General features: G+C 39.2%; 1 protein-coding gene across 1 annotated transcript; it reads left to right on the top strand.

Annotated features, from left to right (window-relative positions):
* Window positions 1–4,135: 4,135 nt before the first annotated feature.
* EREG (epiregulin) lies at window positions 4,136–21,339 on the top strand. The gene is made up of 5 exons (XM_079771108.1): window positions 4,136–4,425; window positions 16,016–16,102; window positions 17,585–17,708; window positions 18,327–18,476; window positions 20,500–21,339. Exons 1-5 carry the CDS (start codon window positions 4,371–4,373, stop codon window positions 20,579–20,581), a joined length of 498 nt encoding a protein of 165 aa, XP_079627234.1. The 5' UTR covers window positions 4,136–4,370; the 3' UTR covers window positions 20,582–21,339.
* Window positions 21,340–21,566: the final 227 nt, after the last annotated feature.

The raw sequence follows: 21,566 nt of genomic DNA, 5'->3' as shown, positions 1-21,566 counted from the left end.
CAGTTAATCACTCAGCAATCAAATAGTATGTGAATTTTCAAATGTGTTGTCATTTTTAATTTAAGAAAAACCCTCAAATTATGAAGTTAACTAATGACAAAATATAATTTACTATTTGGTAGACTTAAAAACATTATCAATTTTTATTTTCTTCTACATCTTTAATTATATGCTAAAAAAAGAAGATAATTTTGCCTTTTGAATTCTTGAACCAATTCTCAATTAAGAATGGATTATTCCAGAGAGAAAGACTCTTTTTTAAAAGTCTATGATAGAGGTCATTTAAATAAAAGAGAGTACCATATATTCAATATATGTTCCTCCTTCTCTCTATTTTGTTTCTTACTGGATTAAAAGTTCCTTGGCTTCAGGGATGCATCTGTCTTATCTGTATCCATATAACAATGTCATTACAAAGACATTCAATAAATATTTGATGGCATATAAACTAAAAGAGAGATTTGTGTAAATAGCATTTTAGTCTGTTGATTTTGGTCAAAGTGAAAAGCAAAACAGCTATCTACACTAATAAAAGAGAAACATGTACCTTCGAAATGCCCACCAGCCAATCAGGAGGAGTATGCAAATTAACCCAACAAAGATGGTGGTTAATTTGCATGAGCTGCCGGGGGTGGGGCGGGACGCTTGCGTCATCTCCATGGCAATGACGTAGGCTTCTGCACCACTCTAGCTGCTTGGGGCCTCTGGGCAGCATGGGAAGGCAGAAAGGCGGCTCCGGCCAGAGCAAAGGCAGTGCAGGCAGCCAGGGGAAGGAAGGCCCATTCTTGTATGAATCTTCGTGCATTGGGCCTCTAGCTATCTTATAAAGGTTATGGGGAAATATGAAGCCCAGAATTTTTCTTGGAAATGTGTGCTTTTTTTATTTCATAAGATTTTATTTAATTTAAACATATATTTTAAAAATTATCATGAAAGACATAAATTCTTCATTCAAATTGAACTTGTTCAAAAGGCCCCATGTAATTAACATCTAACTAAAGTTAGAATAAAACCATTTTTTCCCAAAATGATCTAATAGATCATTTAATAGAACAGAGTTATGTTTAAGGTCTTATATTTTGAATATGAAACTTAGCAGTCTCATCTTGGACACTTTCCTTATTTTTCAATGCCTTCATTGACAAAAAGGGATCCAATATCATTCCATCTAAGGATTAACTAAATTAAAGGCTTTATATGTTTGTGGTATAAAAAAGCTGATTCACCAGGTATGCTCTGTTGTCAATTTTAAAAGCAGTGATTTCAGAATAAGCAAGTATCAGTTGCAGTCCCAAAGAGCCCCAACTTGGGGCCAGGCATGGGGGAGGGAAGGAATGGAAGAAGAATTGTGAGGTTTTATAAGTTCTTGTCTGAGGCTGGATGGTTGCTCTTTAGGGCTGGCCCAGCGATTGATCTGGCTGCGGTCTGTAGGGCTGTACCAGTTTAGGGCCTGAATGTGGATGCTGGTGGTCCAGGATTCCCTCACTTCTTGTAAGAGGACCCACTTTAATGTAAAAATATTATTTTTGCAACATTTACCTGCCTGGTAGTGGTTACATGTTTGTTGTGTATCAATTACAAACATAGGCCATGAGCCACCTTGAGTTTAGTATCAATTTAAAATAAATACATTTTAATAATTATAATAGAGACTCAATTAATTTTTAAGAATAGCATTATATATATATTTACTAACCCCTTAAAAAAAAAAAAACCCAATACATCTCAGACTTGGAATTACTCATCTAGCTAATGTATTAGTTTAACTCACTTCCTAGTAGGAAAATTCCATATGACTTGATTATTTTCTTCCCAAGTTGTTCTATCTTCAAATAAGTTTGTGTCTTTAAGAGGAATTATAATTGTAATTCATACTATGTGTATATATTTAAATGAACGATTAATGAAAATAGTCCGCAATTATTTAAAAAAAAAAGACATGCGGAGGCTGTGGCCAATCTTCCCTGATGCGTCATGATGGAGTCATTCTCAAAAACTAATGGCTACAAAATTGAGTAAACATAGAACCAATAAAGAAAAGATTTCTTCACACCATGTGAAGAGTACATTGCTGTGGAAACTTTTGGGAGAAGCACAGCATTTTTTCCCCACAGTGATGATATCTCATGCTTGCAAACATCAGCCACAAAGTAAAAAATTCCTCCCCACGTATCAATACCATAGAGCTGACTGTTGCGGAATGACCCCATTCGCCTCAGTGCGTTCCACCCCATCCTTCTCTTGAGCACAAAGCACAACACAGTATTTGGTGAAACAAGCCATTAATTAGGACTAATACATTCTTGTCACTCCTTGCCAGTACCTCCTCATCATCAGGCAGAATAAGGAAACACTCCCAGTTGACACCTCATTCTTTCAAATTCTGCCTTAATTTTTCTAACACTTGAGCTATTTATTTTCCAAATCTACTTTGTAAAACAAAAGCTATTTCTAATTCTAATTTACCAAATTGTGATCTCTATCAATGCTCAGTAAAACTTCAACCTAGTCCCAGGATCATATTTCTTGGTTTCATTTTTTCTTTACAAAAGAGCAGTTAAGTGATAAGTTACTTTCTGCTTGATTTCTTGGTAGATTCCGAAGCTAGATTTCGGAGCCCATAATTCTACCTCTCTCCTACTATGCATTGATTCATGACTATTGACCACCCACCAAGTACCACCATCCTGCCAAGTGCTAGCATCAATGTTTACATATAATAATAGGTATTTTTAATGAGTGATAACTTTGTGGTAGGCATTGTGGTTAAGTACCTTCATTATCTTGATTTTTATTATTATTATCTCTATTTTACATACAAGGAAACTGAGATTAAATTACTTGTCTAAGGGTTCAACAGCAGACTTACTAAATCCATGATCTTAACCATGATGGAAGGATTAAGTAAGCATTTGTTTCCAACATGAAAGTTCTGGACATTAAAGGGCACCATTTGGATTGAGGAAGAAAAAGATGGGGGAAAAAGAGGATAATAAGAAAACAATAAAAAGGAGGAAGGTAGGAGTTATTAACATCCATCAGATGTCATTTTCTATTCAAATATGTTTTCAGTAACATTAAAATGACTCACTGTTCTTAGGCCCTACTGGGGAATAAAATAAAAAGTAAAATCATTTATGTATTCACACATATTTGAATATATGACTTACAATCAATAACACTTAAATAATACCAAGTAGTTTCAACAGGTGTGAAGTACCAAATCTAGAATTCTATGAGTCTAGGTGGAAGATAAAAAATAATGGCTGTGAGAAGTCAGAATGAAAAGAGATATCTGGAAGGTCAAGAAATCCAGGCCTTTGAGGAGAACTGAGAAAATGAGTAGGACTTGAGTAGGTCCAGTAAGAGTCAGCCATTCCCCCAAACTGTGACTCCATCAGCACAGGCAGGAAAGTGGGAACAAGCAAGGGTGTAGTGAGTTTTCCAGCCAGGCTGGGCCGAGACGGTTTGGTGAACTGGTGGGAGCTGAGGTTGAAAAGACTGGGTTCAGGTTTGTGGCAGGTCTTGTCCAAAAGGCAATGAGCAGGCATGGAAAGATTTTGTAGGATTAAGAAAAAAATTGGGGAAGTTAAATCATAAGCAGTAGTCTGATGGATAGCAAATAGGACAGAATGAAATATATAATTTAGGACTTTCTTCATACTTACTCGCTACAGTGAAGCCATAAATGCATGTAATACCATGGAAACAGAGGCACTGAGAAGGAAGATGTGGCCATGAAAGGCACCCCTGGATGGTGGCATGCCCCCCCCCCCCCACACACACACACACACACAGAGTTTGGGCAGAAACCAGACATCGTTTCCACTATTGGGAACACCAGCGCTGGTTTGGGTTCAAGTTATGCCTGTCACCCAGAGCAACTAAAGCCACCCACTCTTCAGGCAAGTGACCCCACAAAAGCAAACCAATCCATCTGGTCCATGCTCCCCACCTCCACCCTGAGGAGTCAGAGGGGAAGATGGAAAAGTTTGGGGAGTAGTCCCCGGCTAACCCGAAGGGCATTTTTTCATTCCTCAGCCACCGTCAGGTGTTCAGGGAGGGAGGAGGACATCCGGACAGCGCGCTGGCCACTCCTCCCCTGCGGCCCATTATGAAACTCTGGACACTTTGCACCTCACCCCGCTAGTAAGTCCTCCAGCCCCAGGCTCCTCCCCAGGCCCTTATAAAAGTCGTGTCGTGGGGCAAGCGAGCTCAACTGCCGGACAGACCAGCGTCAGGGGAACGTGGCAGACTGGTGGCCCTCCGGTCTCTCCACCGCGCTCCCGCCGCAGCCGGGCCACCCCGCGCTCCCCGCCGGCGAGCTCCCTCCCCGCCGCGCCGCCCGCCGCCCCGCAGAGAGCCCCAGGATGGAACCGCGCCTCGCCCCCCGCGGCCGCGTCCCCGCGCTGCTGCTCTGTCTGGGTAAGCCCCCGCCGCCGGCCGCCCGGGAGGAGACCGGTGCAGCCGCGTTCACTTGTCATTTGACAATCGGGGAGTTTTCCACCGGCTACACTTGGAAATGACGTCTCTTGCGTGCGAGTCCGTCTGTCCCTCCAGCCGGGGCTGCAATGGGGTGGGGTCTGGGAGGAGGGGTATCGGCATAAAAAAAAACACGCTTTTCATTGATAAGTTAATTATTGGCATATATGTCATGCATGACTTGGTACAGCTCCGTATTAGGCAAAATAAAAAGTCGAAAAGCTTTTGGGTTTTGCTTTTAAATTTGCTGTTCTAGAAACCCCAAGACCTGGATGCACTGCTGATACTTGAAGCTGTGTTCTTTCTCGTCGGGGCCGGGGTGGGGAGGGGGCGGGGGTAGACTAGACTGGGGCCTGGGGGACCATTGGGAAAGGAGTGCTTTCCTGCCGTTTTGCCCTCAGTTTTCTAAGTCAAGCCTGGCTGAGCTTCCGGGGGTGCGGGGGCCAGGTTTGCTGGAGCCCCAACCCCCCCCCCCCCCCCCCCCAATGAAACCGCTGTTCTCACTTACCTGGAGCGGAGGGACGCGCCCAGGTCCTGGAGCTCCTCGCCGCCAATCCACCCTCTCACCTGCCATTTCGGGTTTGTCCCTGAACCCTGGTGGCTGGTCAGCGCTTTCCACGGGGGGTACGGCACCCCACAGCCTGTTATCGCTGAGTGTGCTTTGTAGCCTGTCATCATCCTATTTGAAATGAGTTAATGTTAGTAGACGGGGAAGGGGGCGGGGGTGGGGGATCTAGTGTAAGCTTCCTAGTTTGAAAAAAAACATATACATTGCTTCTCTTCTTCATTCCTTAAAGTTCAAGAGGAATTTGGAGCTGTATAGATAGATTTAAATAAGGAAATAAAACTTGCCCGTCTCACATTCTTTCTGGACGTGCAATGAGGCGAATTCCCCTAACTACCTACCTACCTACCTACCTACCTGTGCAGGATGTGACAGTTAAATTGTTATTTCGGCACGCCTTATCTCAGGGGTTGAGACCTAATGAAATGCATACTACGCATAGTGGAACTTGTCCAAGTTCAGGAATGTAAGTGGAAACTGGATGTCTGGTTTCTACCAAAACTGTGCTGAGGACTCGGTAGAAGATTCTCTAGTAAATCATGTGGCTCTGCTGTCTTTGTTTTTAAATCTCTGTGAAAATAATAAAATTGGAAAGGTGACAGTCTTCCTAGAGCTATACCTTAACCTAGAGGTCACGGTGGCTCAGTGCTTCCCCCCTCACCTGGGAGGTTGCCTCTGAACAATGCCCAGTGTCTGTTCTGGGACACAAATTAAATATTCTAATCTGAGACAGCAAGAGCCTATGAATAACCTGGTTACTACCCACCTATGTTGTGTGTGTTTTTGTTGTCATGAAAGTGCTTAACTCCTTTATTGCATTACTTAATTATAGTTCACTTATTTCATCAGCTGCCAAGCCCATTTCCAAATGAGCTAGGTCAGTTTCTGTTTTCCCAGTGCGTTCAGACGTTTCTCTGCCACTAGGAAAGTTCCTGTTTGAAGTTCTATATCATTTCTCCTCACTTTATGCAGGTATGCAAGTCTAATAGTTTTATTCTAAAGCACCTGGGGGAAAAAGATAGGGTCATCTGTTAATTCTGAAATTGCCCCTCCCCCCAACAAAAAATAATCTAGAAAAACTTTTCCTGAATGATTTTTCTCACTTATTTTAGATTTCAGGAAACTGTTTATTATTTCCATTTTGTGGAATTTATATGTCTTTTTGATACTTAGGGGCTCTTGATCTATAAAATAAAACATTTTCATTGATACCCAAATGGACTTTTGAGCATATTCCTGAATGATATCTTCAAGACAATTTCTCCGTACCTCATTGCACAATGAAAGAGAATTGAGCAGAATAAACATTTATTTTCTTGAAAATATGGGAAGCGTGGATCTCAATGAGACATTGGCTCTCCTAGGATCTTTTCTGTTGACCCGAGAGTTCGTGAGCTGCCTGCATGTTAGCACACCTGAGATGACACCTCTAGGCAGAAAACGTGACGACAGGCCTCTCCTGTCTGGGTTTTGATCCAGGTACCCAGCTGCCTTCCACATCATCTGGCCACATGAACAACTTGGGTAATTGGGGTGTGTGGTTCCCCATTGGGGGCCAAATTCAGGAGTTTGGAAGGGAACTAACAGTTACCAAATGCCTACTGTGAGCCAATCATGTTGTATGGTAGGTGCTTTACACATATCATCTCACTTACTTCTTAAAATAACTGCATGAGGTTGGTATGAATAGCCCAGTTTGACAAATGAAGAAACTAAGGCTCAGTAAAGAAACTAGAGTAAATGGCAAGAGTAAATGTCTTCTGTCCATTTTTGCCCAAGAATCTCCCATTTCCTGGTTGTCACACAAAAGATGCAAATGTCATGTAAGAAATCCTCTTCAAAGAGACTATAAATTAAGGTGTGGTTTCCTCATCTGTAAGACTTCATCCTGAATATAGACTTATGTAAATTGTCTAATTAATATGGTTGTAATTTCTGCTGGGAACATTCCTATGGAAGGAAGACAATGGTGAGACTCCCCAGAGCTGTGATATCCTTGGGGAGGAGCACCCTGACAGCCATCCCCTTGGTATAGCAATTCTGGAAGCTTTAAAAAGTGAAGTAATATGGCAGACTCAGTATCCTCTGGCAATGTGTTATGAAAGACTGGGTGTCTACTTACAGGGCAAATAGAAGTTCTGTGACATTCTAGGTTAAAGTAATGACTTTATTAACTAGGATACTATCTATAATACACAAGATGATTTGATAATTATCCAGAAAAAATGTTAACCCTTAATTTTCTTAGGACAAAAATCCTGAATTTTAAATTTGAGGCATGAAAGTGAATTAAATGCAAATCATCTTGCAAATCCTCCAGATCAGGGAAAATGTCTCACTCTCATATATAAAAATATACACATTTATATATGTCAAATTTGATAGTTTTGAATCAGGAGACATAGATAGTACATAGAATGTAGGGTTCACAACCCAGTTTTTATTTTATGCTTCCATAAAGATTTATTCCTTTGTGAACCTCAGTTTTCTCATCTGTAAGATGGAGATCGTAATAACTATGTTATCAGGTTATTGTATATGGAATTAACAAATTGAATATTAGAAAATAATAAAAAACAATTTTAAAATTAGAGCTATCATCATCATCATCATCATCATCAAGTGCTTTCTTATAAAACACTTCATTTAAACTTTATAACTCCATTTTAACCAGGAAAGGTATTATTATTATTCACATTTTTTAAACAAGAAAACAAATTTAAAAGGAGTGTTATCCCTCACATAAGACTTCATTTTTTAATGTGTGGACGACCCTAACTCACTCTTCACTTTTGGTGAAAGTTCTGCTCATTCTTTAAGTCTAGAGAAAAGTGTAAAGCTTTCTCTGATAACCCCCTCCACCTTTCTTGCACCACTCAAAAATAAGTATGCATATTTACCTGACAGGGAACACACCATGGTCACAAAGATGGTTTCCTCAGGACCAGGGGTATCTATTACACTCCAGATGTGCTGACCCCTGAGACTCCCCCAACTGTGGGAAACTCGACTGCATAATTTGTGGAAGTGGGGGACTGTGTTCACATTCTCCCCTGGCATAAATAAATAATATAAGATAAAATAGAAATACATAAATAAATGTGCAGCCTGTCCCCCAGCCCCCTGACACCTCTCCCATTCCTGTGGTCCTGCCCTTTTCAAGCAGTACTGTGTATCCAGCCCTGTTTCTCCTTACTGATGCTGCACTCATCTTTTTTCATTCACACTGTGATACACTAATATTAAACACTCGGTAAATGTTAGCTGGATGCATGATAAGCTTGATACTTTTAGAATTCTCACCACTATGTTTTGACTCAGCCAGCTGTTCTTTGGAAATGTACTTGAGAAGCTAAATATTTTGAAACTAAGCAATAGTTCTTTAAAATTCAATTTTGTTGTTTATGATAAGACCTAATAATTGTTCTTCCCACGTGTCCCCATTTATGTCTGTATTCACTGATGATATGCCTAACAAAATTTAAGCATATTTTAAATTACACACACTGTGTGTGTGTGTGTGTGTGTGTGTGTGTGTGTGTGAGAGAGAGAGAGAGAGAGAGAGAGAGAGAGGGAGAAATTGGGCAGTGATATGACTGAATGATAAATAGTCAGTAAAAGAAAGAAAAGTATTGTTTTAGAAATGAAAGGGACCTTAGAGTAATTTAATCTAAATTCCATCCCCTTCTCTAACCTACTCCATTCCTAGGTCTCTATTTTCAGAGAAAAGGAATCTCAGTTGCAGGGAAATAAAATTAGTTTCTGAGCTAGAACTAGACTCCATCCCTTATGTGTCTAATGCAGGGTTTTGGGGCCTTGGCTGTATTTACATTGTGGACTGGATAATCCTTTTATGTGAGTCTTTCTATGAATTGCAGGGTGTTTAGCAGCAATCACTGGCTTCTACCCACTAGATGTCAGTAGCACCCCCCCAGTTGTGACACCCAAAAATGTCACCAGGCATCGCCAAATGTTCCTGGTTGACAAAATTACTCTGGATTGAGAATCACTAGCCTAATGGGTTTTCCATTGGCACTCATAATTCAAAGTTTGAATAATCAATGCTTGAGTTACCAAGACAAATAAAATTAATATTAATGGTAAGCCGAATGCAAACATAAAACCAATTCAAGTGGTTAAAAAAGTCAACTTAGCCACTTTTATTGCTGATTTTAGCACCATTTGCCCTGCATAATAATGAATCCTATTTATTATGGCATCACTCATACTTTCTTCCTATATAATTGCTTTGCTGACTACCCCTGCCTCCTTTTATAATTCTACCTATTGGTTCATACAACACTGAACTTCCCTTTTTCTTGAATTTCCTTGGCCATTTCTAATCACTCTTGATTACATATTTCCTGAAGTTCTATTATATTCCATTTCATACTCTTTCCCTTGGGAAATCTGAAAGGCTCCTATACCTTTAAAGGTTATAGTCCCTCATCTGACTTTCAAATAGACTCCATCAACTCAGTTCTTACTCTTTTATTTAAGATTTGTGTTCCTAAGGGCCTAATAAGTGTAAATAGGTGATGTGTGAACTACATACTCAAATTCCTTCACTCATTATGTTCTCCGTTCATGTCTACCGTTTCTAAGCGTCTCCGCAAACCTGCTGGTCTGCCTGCTTCCTACTCTTTTAATGGCACCACCCTCCTTGGTATTGTATAGCCAGGAACTTGACATCATCTGTGAATTCTCTTCTTTCCTCTTCATCCCCAGGTGTCTAGCCCCGTGGTCGGCAAACTGCGGCTCGCGAGACACATGGGGCTCTTTGGCCCCTTGAGTGTGGCTCTTCCACAAAATACCACGGCCTGGGCGAGCCTATTTTGAAGAAGTGGCATTAGAAGAAGTTTAATTAAAAAATTTGGCTCTCAAAAGAAATTTCAATCGTTGTACTGTTGATATTTGGCTCTGTTGACTAATGAGTTTGCCAACCACTGGTCTAACCCATTAACTCTATTTAGGACAGGAGCTATAGCTTTTCCACCAATTTTCCTTTCAGCATCTTGTTCAATATCATACAGAGAGAAAACCCTCAATAGATATGTATTGAACAAATATAATTTGAGACATGTAGTTACTAAAAATAAATATAGGCGAAGCTGCTCTCCTTTTTTATTTATTGGGTGTAACTAAGTTCTTCCCATCCTAGCCTTATACTATGGTTGCATATGTGCTTCTTACTGAAGTTGAAGTCTCCAATTTAACAAAAATATATTTTTACAAAGTACAACTTTTTAGCAGCTGCAAATGTGCTAGGTGCATAATGCAGTCTTGCTGAATGAAAAGCAATTAACTCTGAGACTTTAAAGTTACTTTTGTGTACTTATATTTTCCTCTTTTTTTTTTTTTTTTGATGCTCACTGATTAAAACTCAGTTCCTTTGGAAATTCATTTTTGGCATTAGGCCTTTAGAAAGAATGCATGTGATAATAGTCATTGTTTCTAAAGATGCCATTACATGTTCAAAGCTTCAGGCCACATACAATATGACCACAATGAAAAGAAGGCAAATGGCAAACACTCATAATCCAAACTGTGGCCCCTTTAGGAGATGTTTCTTTTGAAACAATAATGTAGTAGTAATTTATATTTCTGAATTGGATCTATGGGGATAGGTGTGAGAAACAAGATGGAAGGGAGACAGGTAAAAAAAAAAAAGTTACATAAAGATCCATATAACATTATCTTGAAAGGAAAAAAATTACAATAAAATATTTGAAATAATATTCTAGAAATGTATCTGGCTTTTAGGGGATGCATGCCCCATATTAGGAGCTCTTCAGTCACAAAATTCCAAACACTGAGATTAATAATAGCATTGTACCCTTTATGCAAGAGGTGATATGCATCCTCCTGCATTCTGAGAAGATTTCTGTCATGAACAAGATACATCTTTAAGTCTATTCTAGGGTGAAATAAACTAATCCCTTATATTTTGACACACTGACTCTTGATTTGAATAGCTAAGAGTGTAGCATTGTATAATGACTAATTATGAGCACTTTGAAGTATGATTTAGAAATTACTACCAAAATTGAAGGGTATAATGCCTATGAATTGAAAAAAAACGATGGCCTATGAAGTCTTTACTTTTCCCTTGACAAATAGAACCCTATGGCTATCTGTTAATGTCAAAATTAAAAGAAATACTTATTTGTAACCATTATCATATCCACCTCTGGTTTCATTCTGTTTGGTCTCAAATGGTTTTAATTGGTTTTTACATTTAGTTTTTTAATGAAGTTTAGTTAAAAAGTTAACATTGAAAAACTGTAAGAAGAGAGTGGTTGCTGGAAACAAGGACAAGGTTATTTATAAATATATGAAAAGTAGGATGTTACTAGAAAGTATTGACAGTAGTGTTTTACATTATGTAATGTAATAAAGATTTTACAGTTATTTTAACCAAGGTGCAGCAAGAGCTCATCTAATAGTGGAATGTAATTTAAAACAAAAGCATGTGGAAATGGTGAAGGCATATTCACTCTTTCAAAGTGTACGAGACATAACATGCCTACTGTGTTATACACATATGCTAAAATTATAGACTACCATGGAAGAGGTGGAAATCTAGCAGTCCATGAGTAGATTAGCATGTGATCATAGCAAAAATGTGAATAAAACGGGTTTTACTACCTGTTTGGGCTGGGCAAATAATACAATTTATTATAAGTTTGGTGTTTTGTTCTAAACATAAAAGGTAAAATTAGGGAGAAAAATTTCATTCCTTTTATCCTGTAACCCATCTCATTTTATTTTGGGTTATTTGTATGTGCTTGATTTTTTTTTCAGGGGAGCCTATTTATTCCCGGAACTGCCATTGATTTTGCTGACTTGACTTGGTAGGCTAGTCACGGAGTCCCTGCCTTCTTCTAGATGAGCCCCTCAGTGCGGGCAAAAGAAGCAAGGTCAAAAGAAACCAGGTGTAATTAGACACGTTTGACATTTGGCCTCCCTCCTGCTATTGGGCAAGCACTTCTTAAGGCCCCAGGGCCTACAACATTTAGTGCTACCCCCATTCAGGTAATGGCACTCAACCTCTCCCACGCGTGCGGTCCCCAATATTGTGTAAGGGTGTAGGCCCGGCCCTGACTCACAGGGTAGAGGTGGTTTGTATCCTGTGAGTCACCAGCACCACTTCCTGCTGGCGCAGTTGAGATTTCACTGAGACACAGTCTCTGAAAGGTGAAGGTAAAGGGATGAATAGGTGAGCTTCAGGATCCTAAAACCCATTTTGAAGTTTGACAGAAAAAATGACCTCGAAAGGGGTTTTGATTTTTATATCAGTAATGAAACAGAAGTTTCACCTGCTAGTTTTGACTTCACAAATCATTTACCCCGTTTTACCTTGAGCAGAATTCCTCATGTTTTAGTTGCCAATGTGAACTTGCCACTAGACCTGTTTTCTGAGACACGGACACTAACCAAAATCTTTAGTATCATAGTGAATTATTTTCTTAGCAGGACCCCTGTTCAAGGATCCAAACCCAAGTAGTTGAATCTTAGAGAGATCATTATGTTCAAACTAGAGGCCCGGTGCACAAACACTCGTGCACTGGGGGTGGGGGGGGCTGCCCCCTCCCACAGTCTGGGAGCCCTCAGGGGATGTCCTACCTGTGGGGAGTGGGCCTAAGCCGCAGTCTGGCATCCCTCTGTGGGAGGCGACAGGGCCAATCAAGGGAAGACCCCGCCACTGCTGCTGCCTCTGGCCTCCCTCTGCAGGAGGCGACCCCATCACCCTGCTGCTGCTGCCACTGCTGGCCACTGTGGCTGCTGGCCCCGCCCTCCACCCACTGGTGGTGGGGGGCAATCTGGGGCCAGGCCGGCTCGGGGAGGGGCTGTGGGAGGTTGAGGCACAGCAGGTCGCACCCTGTCCAGCCTCTGTGGAGGTGTGGCACTGGGACTGGGCCCATTCCGCTGCCTCTGTGGCTGCCTCTGCTGCCCCCTCTCCCGCTGCCTCTGCAGAAGGGGCTGCTGCGCTGGACCGGCCCAGGCCGTGGCCGCTCCCACGCCTCCTCTCCGACGCTGCTGGCCCTCGGCCCTCACAGCCGCTGCGGCTTTGTCCGGAAGGACGTCCAGAAGGATGTCTGGTCTATCTGGTCTAATCAGCATATTACCCTTTCATTAGTATAGATAACACTAAAGTTATGCTGCTAAAGTCATGAAAAACTGTAAGATTAAAGAAATATATGGATATGACTTTAGCATCTATTCCTTTTCTGTATGGCTTTAAAATAATGTGTAGTAATTCTTAAGGGTACAGGATAGTAGATATCAGAATCTTTCATGGTGGAGTTTTTCAATTTTTTTTTTTTTTTTATCTCCTCCACTTACTCCTTTACCCCAGTTTGCAAGGGTCTGGGGCAGAGGTGAGTTGGAGGGAAGCTTCAGAACCACTGTTTTAAAGCAAAAGAGCTGTGCAGATGAACACACGATTGAGAACTAGTTTTGCTACCTTATTGGTTACATACATTCGTGATGGAACCGGAGTCTACACGCTTGCTTTTGAGAGTAGCATTTAAAATTATTTACAATTTCTTCTGTAGAACACCCGGATGTTGGATTAACGTCGTGAGTCTCACAGAAACCATCCTGAGCGATGGACTATGTCCAAGGGAGTGTCACAGGCTAGGAGAGCCCAGTTTTTGTGGAGGCACGCCCTGCACTGAACATTCTTTAATTCACAAAGACAAATATTTCACCTGTGGCCTGACCAAGTGGAACAAAGTGTCCAACAATGGAAAAATTAACAACTGCTAAAATCCTAAAAAAAAAAAAAAAGGACCGAGAAGCAACACCCCCAAACAATTAGCTGGATTCTAATATTGTCGCAGGTTGCAACTGGAAGCAATCCCGAACAGGAGAGGCTAGTTTCTGATTCCTGCAAAGGATAAAGAAATGAGCTTCAGGTGTACATTTGCACAATGGGCCTGGCTGGCCCTTTCCTGGTGGGAGAATTAGTAATGTTATCTCCCAAGCACTCCTCAGGTGAAGAAATATGGAAGAATAGAAGGGTCAAGGATGTAAAAACACTATTTAGAACTTCAGTTTGTGTTGAGCAGACTGTATAAGTTAAAGGGTTTAATTCTTCAGTCATTAAAGCACATGGCAAAATTGTATTGAGATGTAGAACCAAATGGACTTGGATGAGATTCTAGCTCATTCTCCATAAAAAACTATGTGGACAAAGTAATCTTTTTTCATTTCTGTTCAACTGACAATGAAATCCAAACTTTAGCAATTTTTTTTTCTCATTTAAGAAATGTTTTTCCCCTTTCCCCTTATAATAGTAATTGAAGCAGCATTTACATTGTTGTAGAAATACAGAAGGGGGTGGGTTAGCTCTAAACTTCAAAAAGTATTTTCAAATCATTGAAAGATGATGAGGTTTGATGTCAAAAGGTGCATTTCTGATTCTTATCTTCTTTGGTCACTGGATAATTGGTCTTGGACAAGACATTTAATTTAACTGCACTAAGGTTATTTGGGGCTAATAACTACTTCACAGCACTGTTAGAAGTGTCAAGTATGAAACATTAAATTACAAACTATGATGCTGATGCAAAAAAAAATGCAATTTGCTTAACAGATCCATGCCTCCTTTGAGGAAAATAAAATAATCTTGGAACAGACCAGTAGAGGGCACTGCCTGTATATCCTGCTAACACTAGAGACTAGATGTTGACTTGGAAGGAACATTTATGGGGATCTCTGGTATGTTAGGCATTATTTAAAAAAAAAAGCCATTTTATTTAATTCTCCCAAAAACTCTAAGGGAGGGAAACACATTGCTCAAGTTTTCTCCCAGGATTGCCTTTTGTTGCCCCTCTCTGGGATTAAATAATCTGCTTCTATTACATTTGCACTTGTTTGTTCCATGTGATGTCTATTATACTCTAGCTTTGTTGTCTGTTTCCAAATTCTGCAAGTGCCCCATTCACAACAATACTATGTACCCTTAGGAAAGTTGCTTAAACTCCTTATGTTTTAGTTTTCTCATATGTCTAATAGCAACAATAGTATCTTCCTCTAAGAGTCAATAGGGGATTAAATGAGATAATAAAGACAAGGAGGATAGAACCGTGCCTACATATAGTATGTGTTCAAGAGATGTTAACTGCTGCCAATGTTACCACTAACACCATCATTTATATTTATATAAGAATTACTCATAAGAATGGAAAGAGTAGTTGAAGTATAAATGCCTATTAAACAGATAAGACTAAACTCTCTTCAGAAAATACCTATGCGATTAAAAGCATTCATCTTATGCTTTCTACACAATGAAGGAACTACTTGAGTCACCCTGGTGCCTGTTTTCCAATATTTACCTTTTCATTGGAGATACAGGATGAAACATTCTGTTCAAATGCTTCCTGGGCTGACAGAAACTGTGTTCTATGGCTCAGTGCAGGTGTGTGCATTCCGAGTTAGATAAGATATATTCTGACTTTGCCTAGATTACATTTTACAATGCCAGAGTAATTTAGAATTTAGGCACTTAAGTCAACAAGGAATGTATCTTAGGTAGAGAGTCCTGCATAGTTGTTAGCATAAGTAGAACCTAATTCTTATTTGAATCATTCTTTTGTGATAGGTTCCATCTTGGAGCATTGCTTCAAACATAACATGGAATAAAACATCAGAAATCCTACAATTTTTGAATTTCTAAGCTTCTTACGGTATCAAACTTCAAAATCAGGTCTTGGAAAAGATTCCTGTGAAACATTTGAAGCAGGTTAAATCTGTAGCTAACTATGAATACAATGCCAAGGCTTTTACCCTTGGATCTAAGATGTGGGGGTTCATTTTCAATTATATGCCTGTTTCCAGGAATGATTTTCTTTTATGGTTTCGATGGATCAAATTCTAAATGCTGCATTATTGTGGAAATCTGACCAAGCTTTTTTTCCTTGAAGCATTTATTACATATTTGATTTTTTTTTCTATAAACAGGTTTTCATCTTCTACATATAGTTCTCGGAACCACTGTGATTCCTTCGTGTATCCCAGGAGAATCTGAAGACAACTGCACAGCTTTAGGTAAGCCCAACTTTATCAACAGCGCTAAGGATTACATATTGTTAACAGAAATGCAAACTCAAAGACTATAAATACATATGAAAGCAGGGGGTGGAAGGAGGGAGACTATCTACTGTGTTAACAAACAAATTTTTTAACTCCCTTATGAACTGGCAACCTGGAAAACATACAAAGCAAAAATTGGAGGAAAAGGGACTGTGTTTCTAGTGATATGGAGAAATTTGATCTTGAAGAGATAAGGAACAAGAAAATCAGATTTCCTATAGCCATTCCCCAGAGCTTTGCTGAGAAACCATTGTTACAGGCTGGATCCCAGGCAAAATAGGAACATTGAAACTTTGTACACACAGTAGATCATCAATGTATTTTCATTTTATTTTTGTAAGAGGGACAAGTGATGTTCTGTCTTTGCAGTCACAGCACTCATTCAGAAACATTCCTGGGTTACTTACTACGTGACAAACACATTGTTTAGGCCTAGGGATGCAAAGATAAATGGATGCACAGTCTTTCTCTCAAGGACCCCAGAGGACTCTGATGTAGGCTCAAGAGAGACTTGCTTTATATTTAGTCAAAGGTTGTTGAGTCATTGAGTCAAGGGTTATCCTGAGCTATTGAGCCCAATGTTATCTACTCTGAGGAACCAAGGTATTTTCCAAAAGTTCGCCTTCTCTCTTGTCTTCCTTCAACATTGTGCTCTCTGGAGGTTTAGTCTGCCTTCTCCCTTTTTTGATTATTTGAACAAGAGTATTGCAATCAAGATGCTATTTAAAAAAAATTATGAGCATTCTTCATGTTTTAGTAACTAAGATATTCTAAAGTGAATTGTACATGTAAGTTGCAACACTGTTTCTAATAAAGTTCCTATTTTTATTGCTGTAACTGAGGCATCTGTAACCCGGGGTTTATCCAGTTCATGCTCAGGAGTCGTTGTTAGAGATGTTGGGAGGCTTTGATTGGTTTCTTAGATGGTAACCTCAACAATTCTGGAATGTACACCAGAGCAACCCTTGCTAGCTTAAAAGCCATTGTAGAATTAAACTATTTCAAATAAATTAATGTATTCAGCTTAAAATTGCTTTTGGAATAATAAATTTCAGAATTATTTTGAGATTTGAAAAAATTAGACTAATTTTGGTTAAGTGAATAATTGTGGACAGTAATAATGTGTGTGTGTGTGTGTGTGTGTGTGTGTGTGTGTCCCTCAACTTACCTTTTCTACCTTTACATGTTGTCATTTGAGAATTAAATCCCCAGGTTTGTCTGGTTTAGTCTGTTGGCCACTTTCTTTTGGACTCGGGTGTTGTGTCTATTGATAAGGGAATGTGATACTAGAGTGACTCCGTGCTCCTGAAAATTCTTCTCTACTGATTGGTACCTGACCTGCTTGGTTACAGTAGATCAGTGGTTACTATTATTAAAGGATGACTCATGCTTCCAAGAAGGCAACAGAATATACTCAACTCTCCATTTCCTTCACAGTTAAGACAGAAAATAGTCCCCGCGTGGCTCAAGTGTCAATAACAAAGTGTAGCTCTGACATGAATGGCTACTGTTTGCATGGACAGTGCATCTTCCTGGTGGACATGAGTGAAAAATACTGCAGGTAATATCCCCAAACAAACAACAGATGTTTTTTAACCTAGACTTCTCTATCGTTATTTATTGAAGTTACTCTACTAGTATATTTCCATAGGGAGCAGCTTATATGTACTATGAGCATAAAGTTTATATGTCCTATTAAAAGCTCTACTAAGTGAGTTATTTTTTTTAAATTAGGGAGCAAAGAGTAGTGGTTATCAAATTGTACAGATACTTCAGGGGTACAGACTGGGGAGGGTTTCAGATGCCTCCCTCTCACACGTGCCACAATAGCAGCTCAACTTTTAATCTTGCCACTGGACTTATATTTATCAACCACCATTTTGGGAATTGATTCCACTGATGTAGACAAAAAGCACTTCAAACCTGAAAAACTTACCTATTCCAGGTGGACAGTCACCTGGCCGCTGAACTGGACTGGCATTTTCATGCCACAGTTTAGCTGGAGAGCAAGGTGGGGCTCTTTGTACCTAGCGGCCTGGTTCTAGGTCAGTCTTTGAATTCATCTTTTGCCAAACCTTGTTGATTTCTTACATCATAGTGTGAGATTAGTTGTTACAAAACGAAGCCGTAGCCATGATTTGAGAACATTTATTGATCTTTCTCTTGCATTTTCCTTTAGGTGTGAGGTGGGTTATGCTGGTGTCCGATGTGAGCACTTCTTTCTAACGGTCCAACAACCCTTGAGCAAAGAATATGTGGCTCTGACTGTGATTCTTATTCTCTTCGTTCTCCTCTTAGTCGCCGGCTCCATATACTACTTCTGGAGATGGTAAGCCAGCGCGTTTACACTCTGTTTTCATCAGTCACTTTTATACAATACAGACTTTTAAACTGGGTAAAAATATGGACAAAATATTCTTTAGAGGGAGAAGGTGGACTCTGCACTGATTTTATTTAGGAAGAAGTTGTAGTAGCAGAACATCTTGATTTGATTCTATGATTATCTCTGTTACTTATTACCTATGTGACCTTATGCATAGGGAGTGTGATACTTGGGAGTATCAGTTCCTTATACAATACAGAGAGAATTCCTTATCCTACGTTAATTACAGAACTCAGTATTGAATATGATAATAAATATGAAAGAAAGCCGTAAGCCATGATGCCAGTGTTATACTTAGGCACTTGTATTAATTTATTGGGTCGAGTTTTGTATTTCATAAAGTGCAACCTTGTAAATTAATAACCCCAGAAACTTAGGATCTTAAAATATAAGGCAGACAAATAGAAATGAGTTTCCAGGCAATTATAAAAGCTTACTTTTAAAAAGTGGTTCAGGTCAGTCCGCAGAACAGTCCCACCCATCCTCATGTACAATGCCACGCTGTTAGGGTTAGAACCATGGTGTGGGAACAGTGTGAATTAAGTCCTAACAGATGCTATTAAAATGTCTCCATGAAGTCCTTCTTATTTTAAAACTGTTACAAATCGTTCCATGTATATTTGAATATTTTTTATGAAAGTAGTGAACTTCTACTTTTGATGTCTGAAGTGTGCTACTTTTATAAGATTAAATTTATTTTGCCCATGTTTGATTTTAAGTATTCATCAAATAATAATGCCTTCCTAATTAGTTATGACCACAGAACTGGATATGATTAAATCTGAAATACACCTGGAAGGTCTTTGACTACAGTTCTTTCCTTGGTAAAGACGGGAAAATGAAATCTAGAGTGGCCACCTGACATGCCCCAGCTCATATAGTTGACAAGTGGCAGGACTGAGTCTAAACAAAGGCTTTTTAATGTATTCTTCCACCAAGCATAGGCTACATGCCTCATTCCAAAATGGGTAGAAAATCAACTCAAAATATTTGGAAGACAGCTTGAATGAAAGATGATTCTAAATTGTGATAGCCCTAGCTGGTTTGGCTTAGTGGATAGAGCATTGGCCTGCGGAATGAAGGGTCCCAGATTCGATTCAGGTCAAGGGCACATGCCTGGGTTGTGGGCTCCATCCCCAATAGGGGGCGTGCAGGAGGCAGCCGATCAATAATTCTCTCATCATTTGTTTCTATCTCTCTCCCTCTCCCTTCCTCTCTGAAATCAATAAAAACATATTTTTTAAAAAACCACACAAAATAAATTGTGACAGATTTATGAGTCCTAGCTAGGAGATCTTGGCCAGGTTATGTGACCTATTTGAACATAATTTTCTTCATCTGTAAAATGAAGATGGCAATGTAAATGTGAGGATAAAATAAATAATGAATGTATAGCACTTAGAACATTGTCAGTCACCTAGTTAGTGCCTGATAAATCCTAGTTATTTTAATTTTTATTGGTGATAGCATTATATCATTGTGATGGGTAGAATGTAATAATATAGTGTGTTATTCAAAATACTAGTTCTTAAGTAGGTAGGTAGAGATGAAAGAAAGGAGAGAGAGAGAGAGAGAGAGAGAGAGAGAGAGAGAGAGAGAGAGAGAGAGAAAGGAAAGAAAGGAAGAAAAAACAAATGAGGTTTAAATGTGGTCACATGCTCTTGAAATTTTACAATTTTCAAGATAATGTTAAGGCCTCAGTGGTCTCCTTTAACCATGTTTCACCATTTCCTCCCCCAAAATTTTTAAGTTCTCCCGCAAAAAAAATTGTTTGACCACAGAACGCTACTTCTTCTTCTCTCCTTTTTTATTTTTTTCTTGTCCAACCTAAACCTATTCACCTTTGTCATTCTGGAAACACTATGCAGATGCACCTTTTGAGTCCATATAAGTGTTCCTTTTGTTAACATACTTTTTTCTCATTACTGTTAATTACAGTGCTAACAGTTTCATTCCTGAATATTTCCAGGTACAGAAATCGAGAAAGTAAAAAGTCAAGGAACGAGTATGAAAGGGTGACCTCAGGAGATCTGGCGTTGCCACAAGTCTGAGTGGCGTCACCAAGCTCATGCGCCGGGATGCACAGCAAGCCTGTTGATGTTAATATTCCTATTTTATTAATTATATTTATGTTGGGTCATGTGTTAAGTCAACAATGGTATATTTTTAATATATTTGGAAACTTTTTTATTTCTGTTTTATTTTTGACAGACTATTTGTATAATGTACACAAACTAATATAGAAAGAAAATTGATATTTTTTTTCTTGACCTAAGTGCTTTATTGAAAGCTTCAAAGCTTATTTGCCTGCTACAAATAAGTTGCTCAGGAAGTGTCAGCAAAGGACAGATTTCTCTAAGCCTAAATATATGGTCAAATCAATTTAATAAGTATATTTTTCTACTCCTCAAAACAATGATAATTGGTTTGTTTATACCATAGTTCGATGTATAAGTTGACTCCACTGTGTCATATATTGAAACAATGATAAAATGGGAATTGAGGAGAAGCGAATACAGATCATGTGCTAAACACTACACATTTGAAACAAACTAAACTGGAGACCTCTGCTCCCTCCAGGCCCATCCTCAGCTCTAACTCTGTTGATCTGCTTGGAGGGGAAGTGGACAATTCCTTTTTCCAACCCACAACGCCTATGGATACTAGTCACCTGTCTAACAGATTCTTCTTAAGGAAAACGAACCAATTTATATCATCCTTTATGCAAATAGTAGATATTTTTATAGCTTCACAAAGTTCCTTTTTTGTACAGCATTTATGTGAGGCAACTCTTGCTTCTGAGACATTTTTTTTAAAAAAAAATCCACACTTAGAGCTTCTTTTTAAAAGTATTTATTATTGTAAGGACTTTGCTGAATTCTAAGGTTAACTCATAGTCCAAAATTTGGTGGACTAATCATTATTTTAAAGTACAAGACAATAGTTATATATATTGTCTAAAGACAGAAATAGTTGTTTTCTATCCAAGATATTTTTAACTTAAGAAATGAAGTAAGTAGCTTCTTGTAGAATTGG

The sequence above is a fragment of the Cnephaeus nilssonii genome (genome assembly GCF_951640355.1).
Source record: "Cnephaeus nilssonii genome assembly, chromosome: 1".
Taxonomy (NCBI): Eukaryota; Metazoa; Chordata; class Mammalia; order Chiroptera; family Vespertilionidae; genus Cnephaeus; species Cnephaeus nilssonii.
The sequence above is the reverse complement of the archived record's forward strand: the minus strand, read 5'-3'. Positions and strand labels throughout refer to the sequence as shown.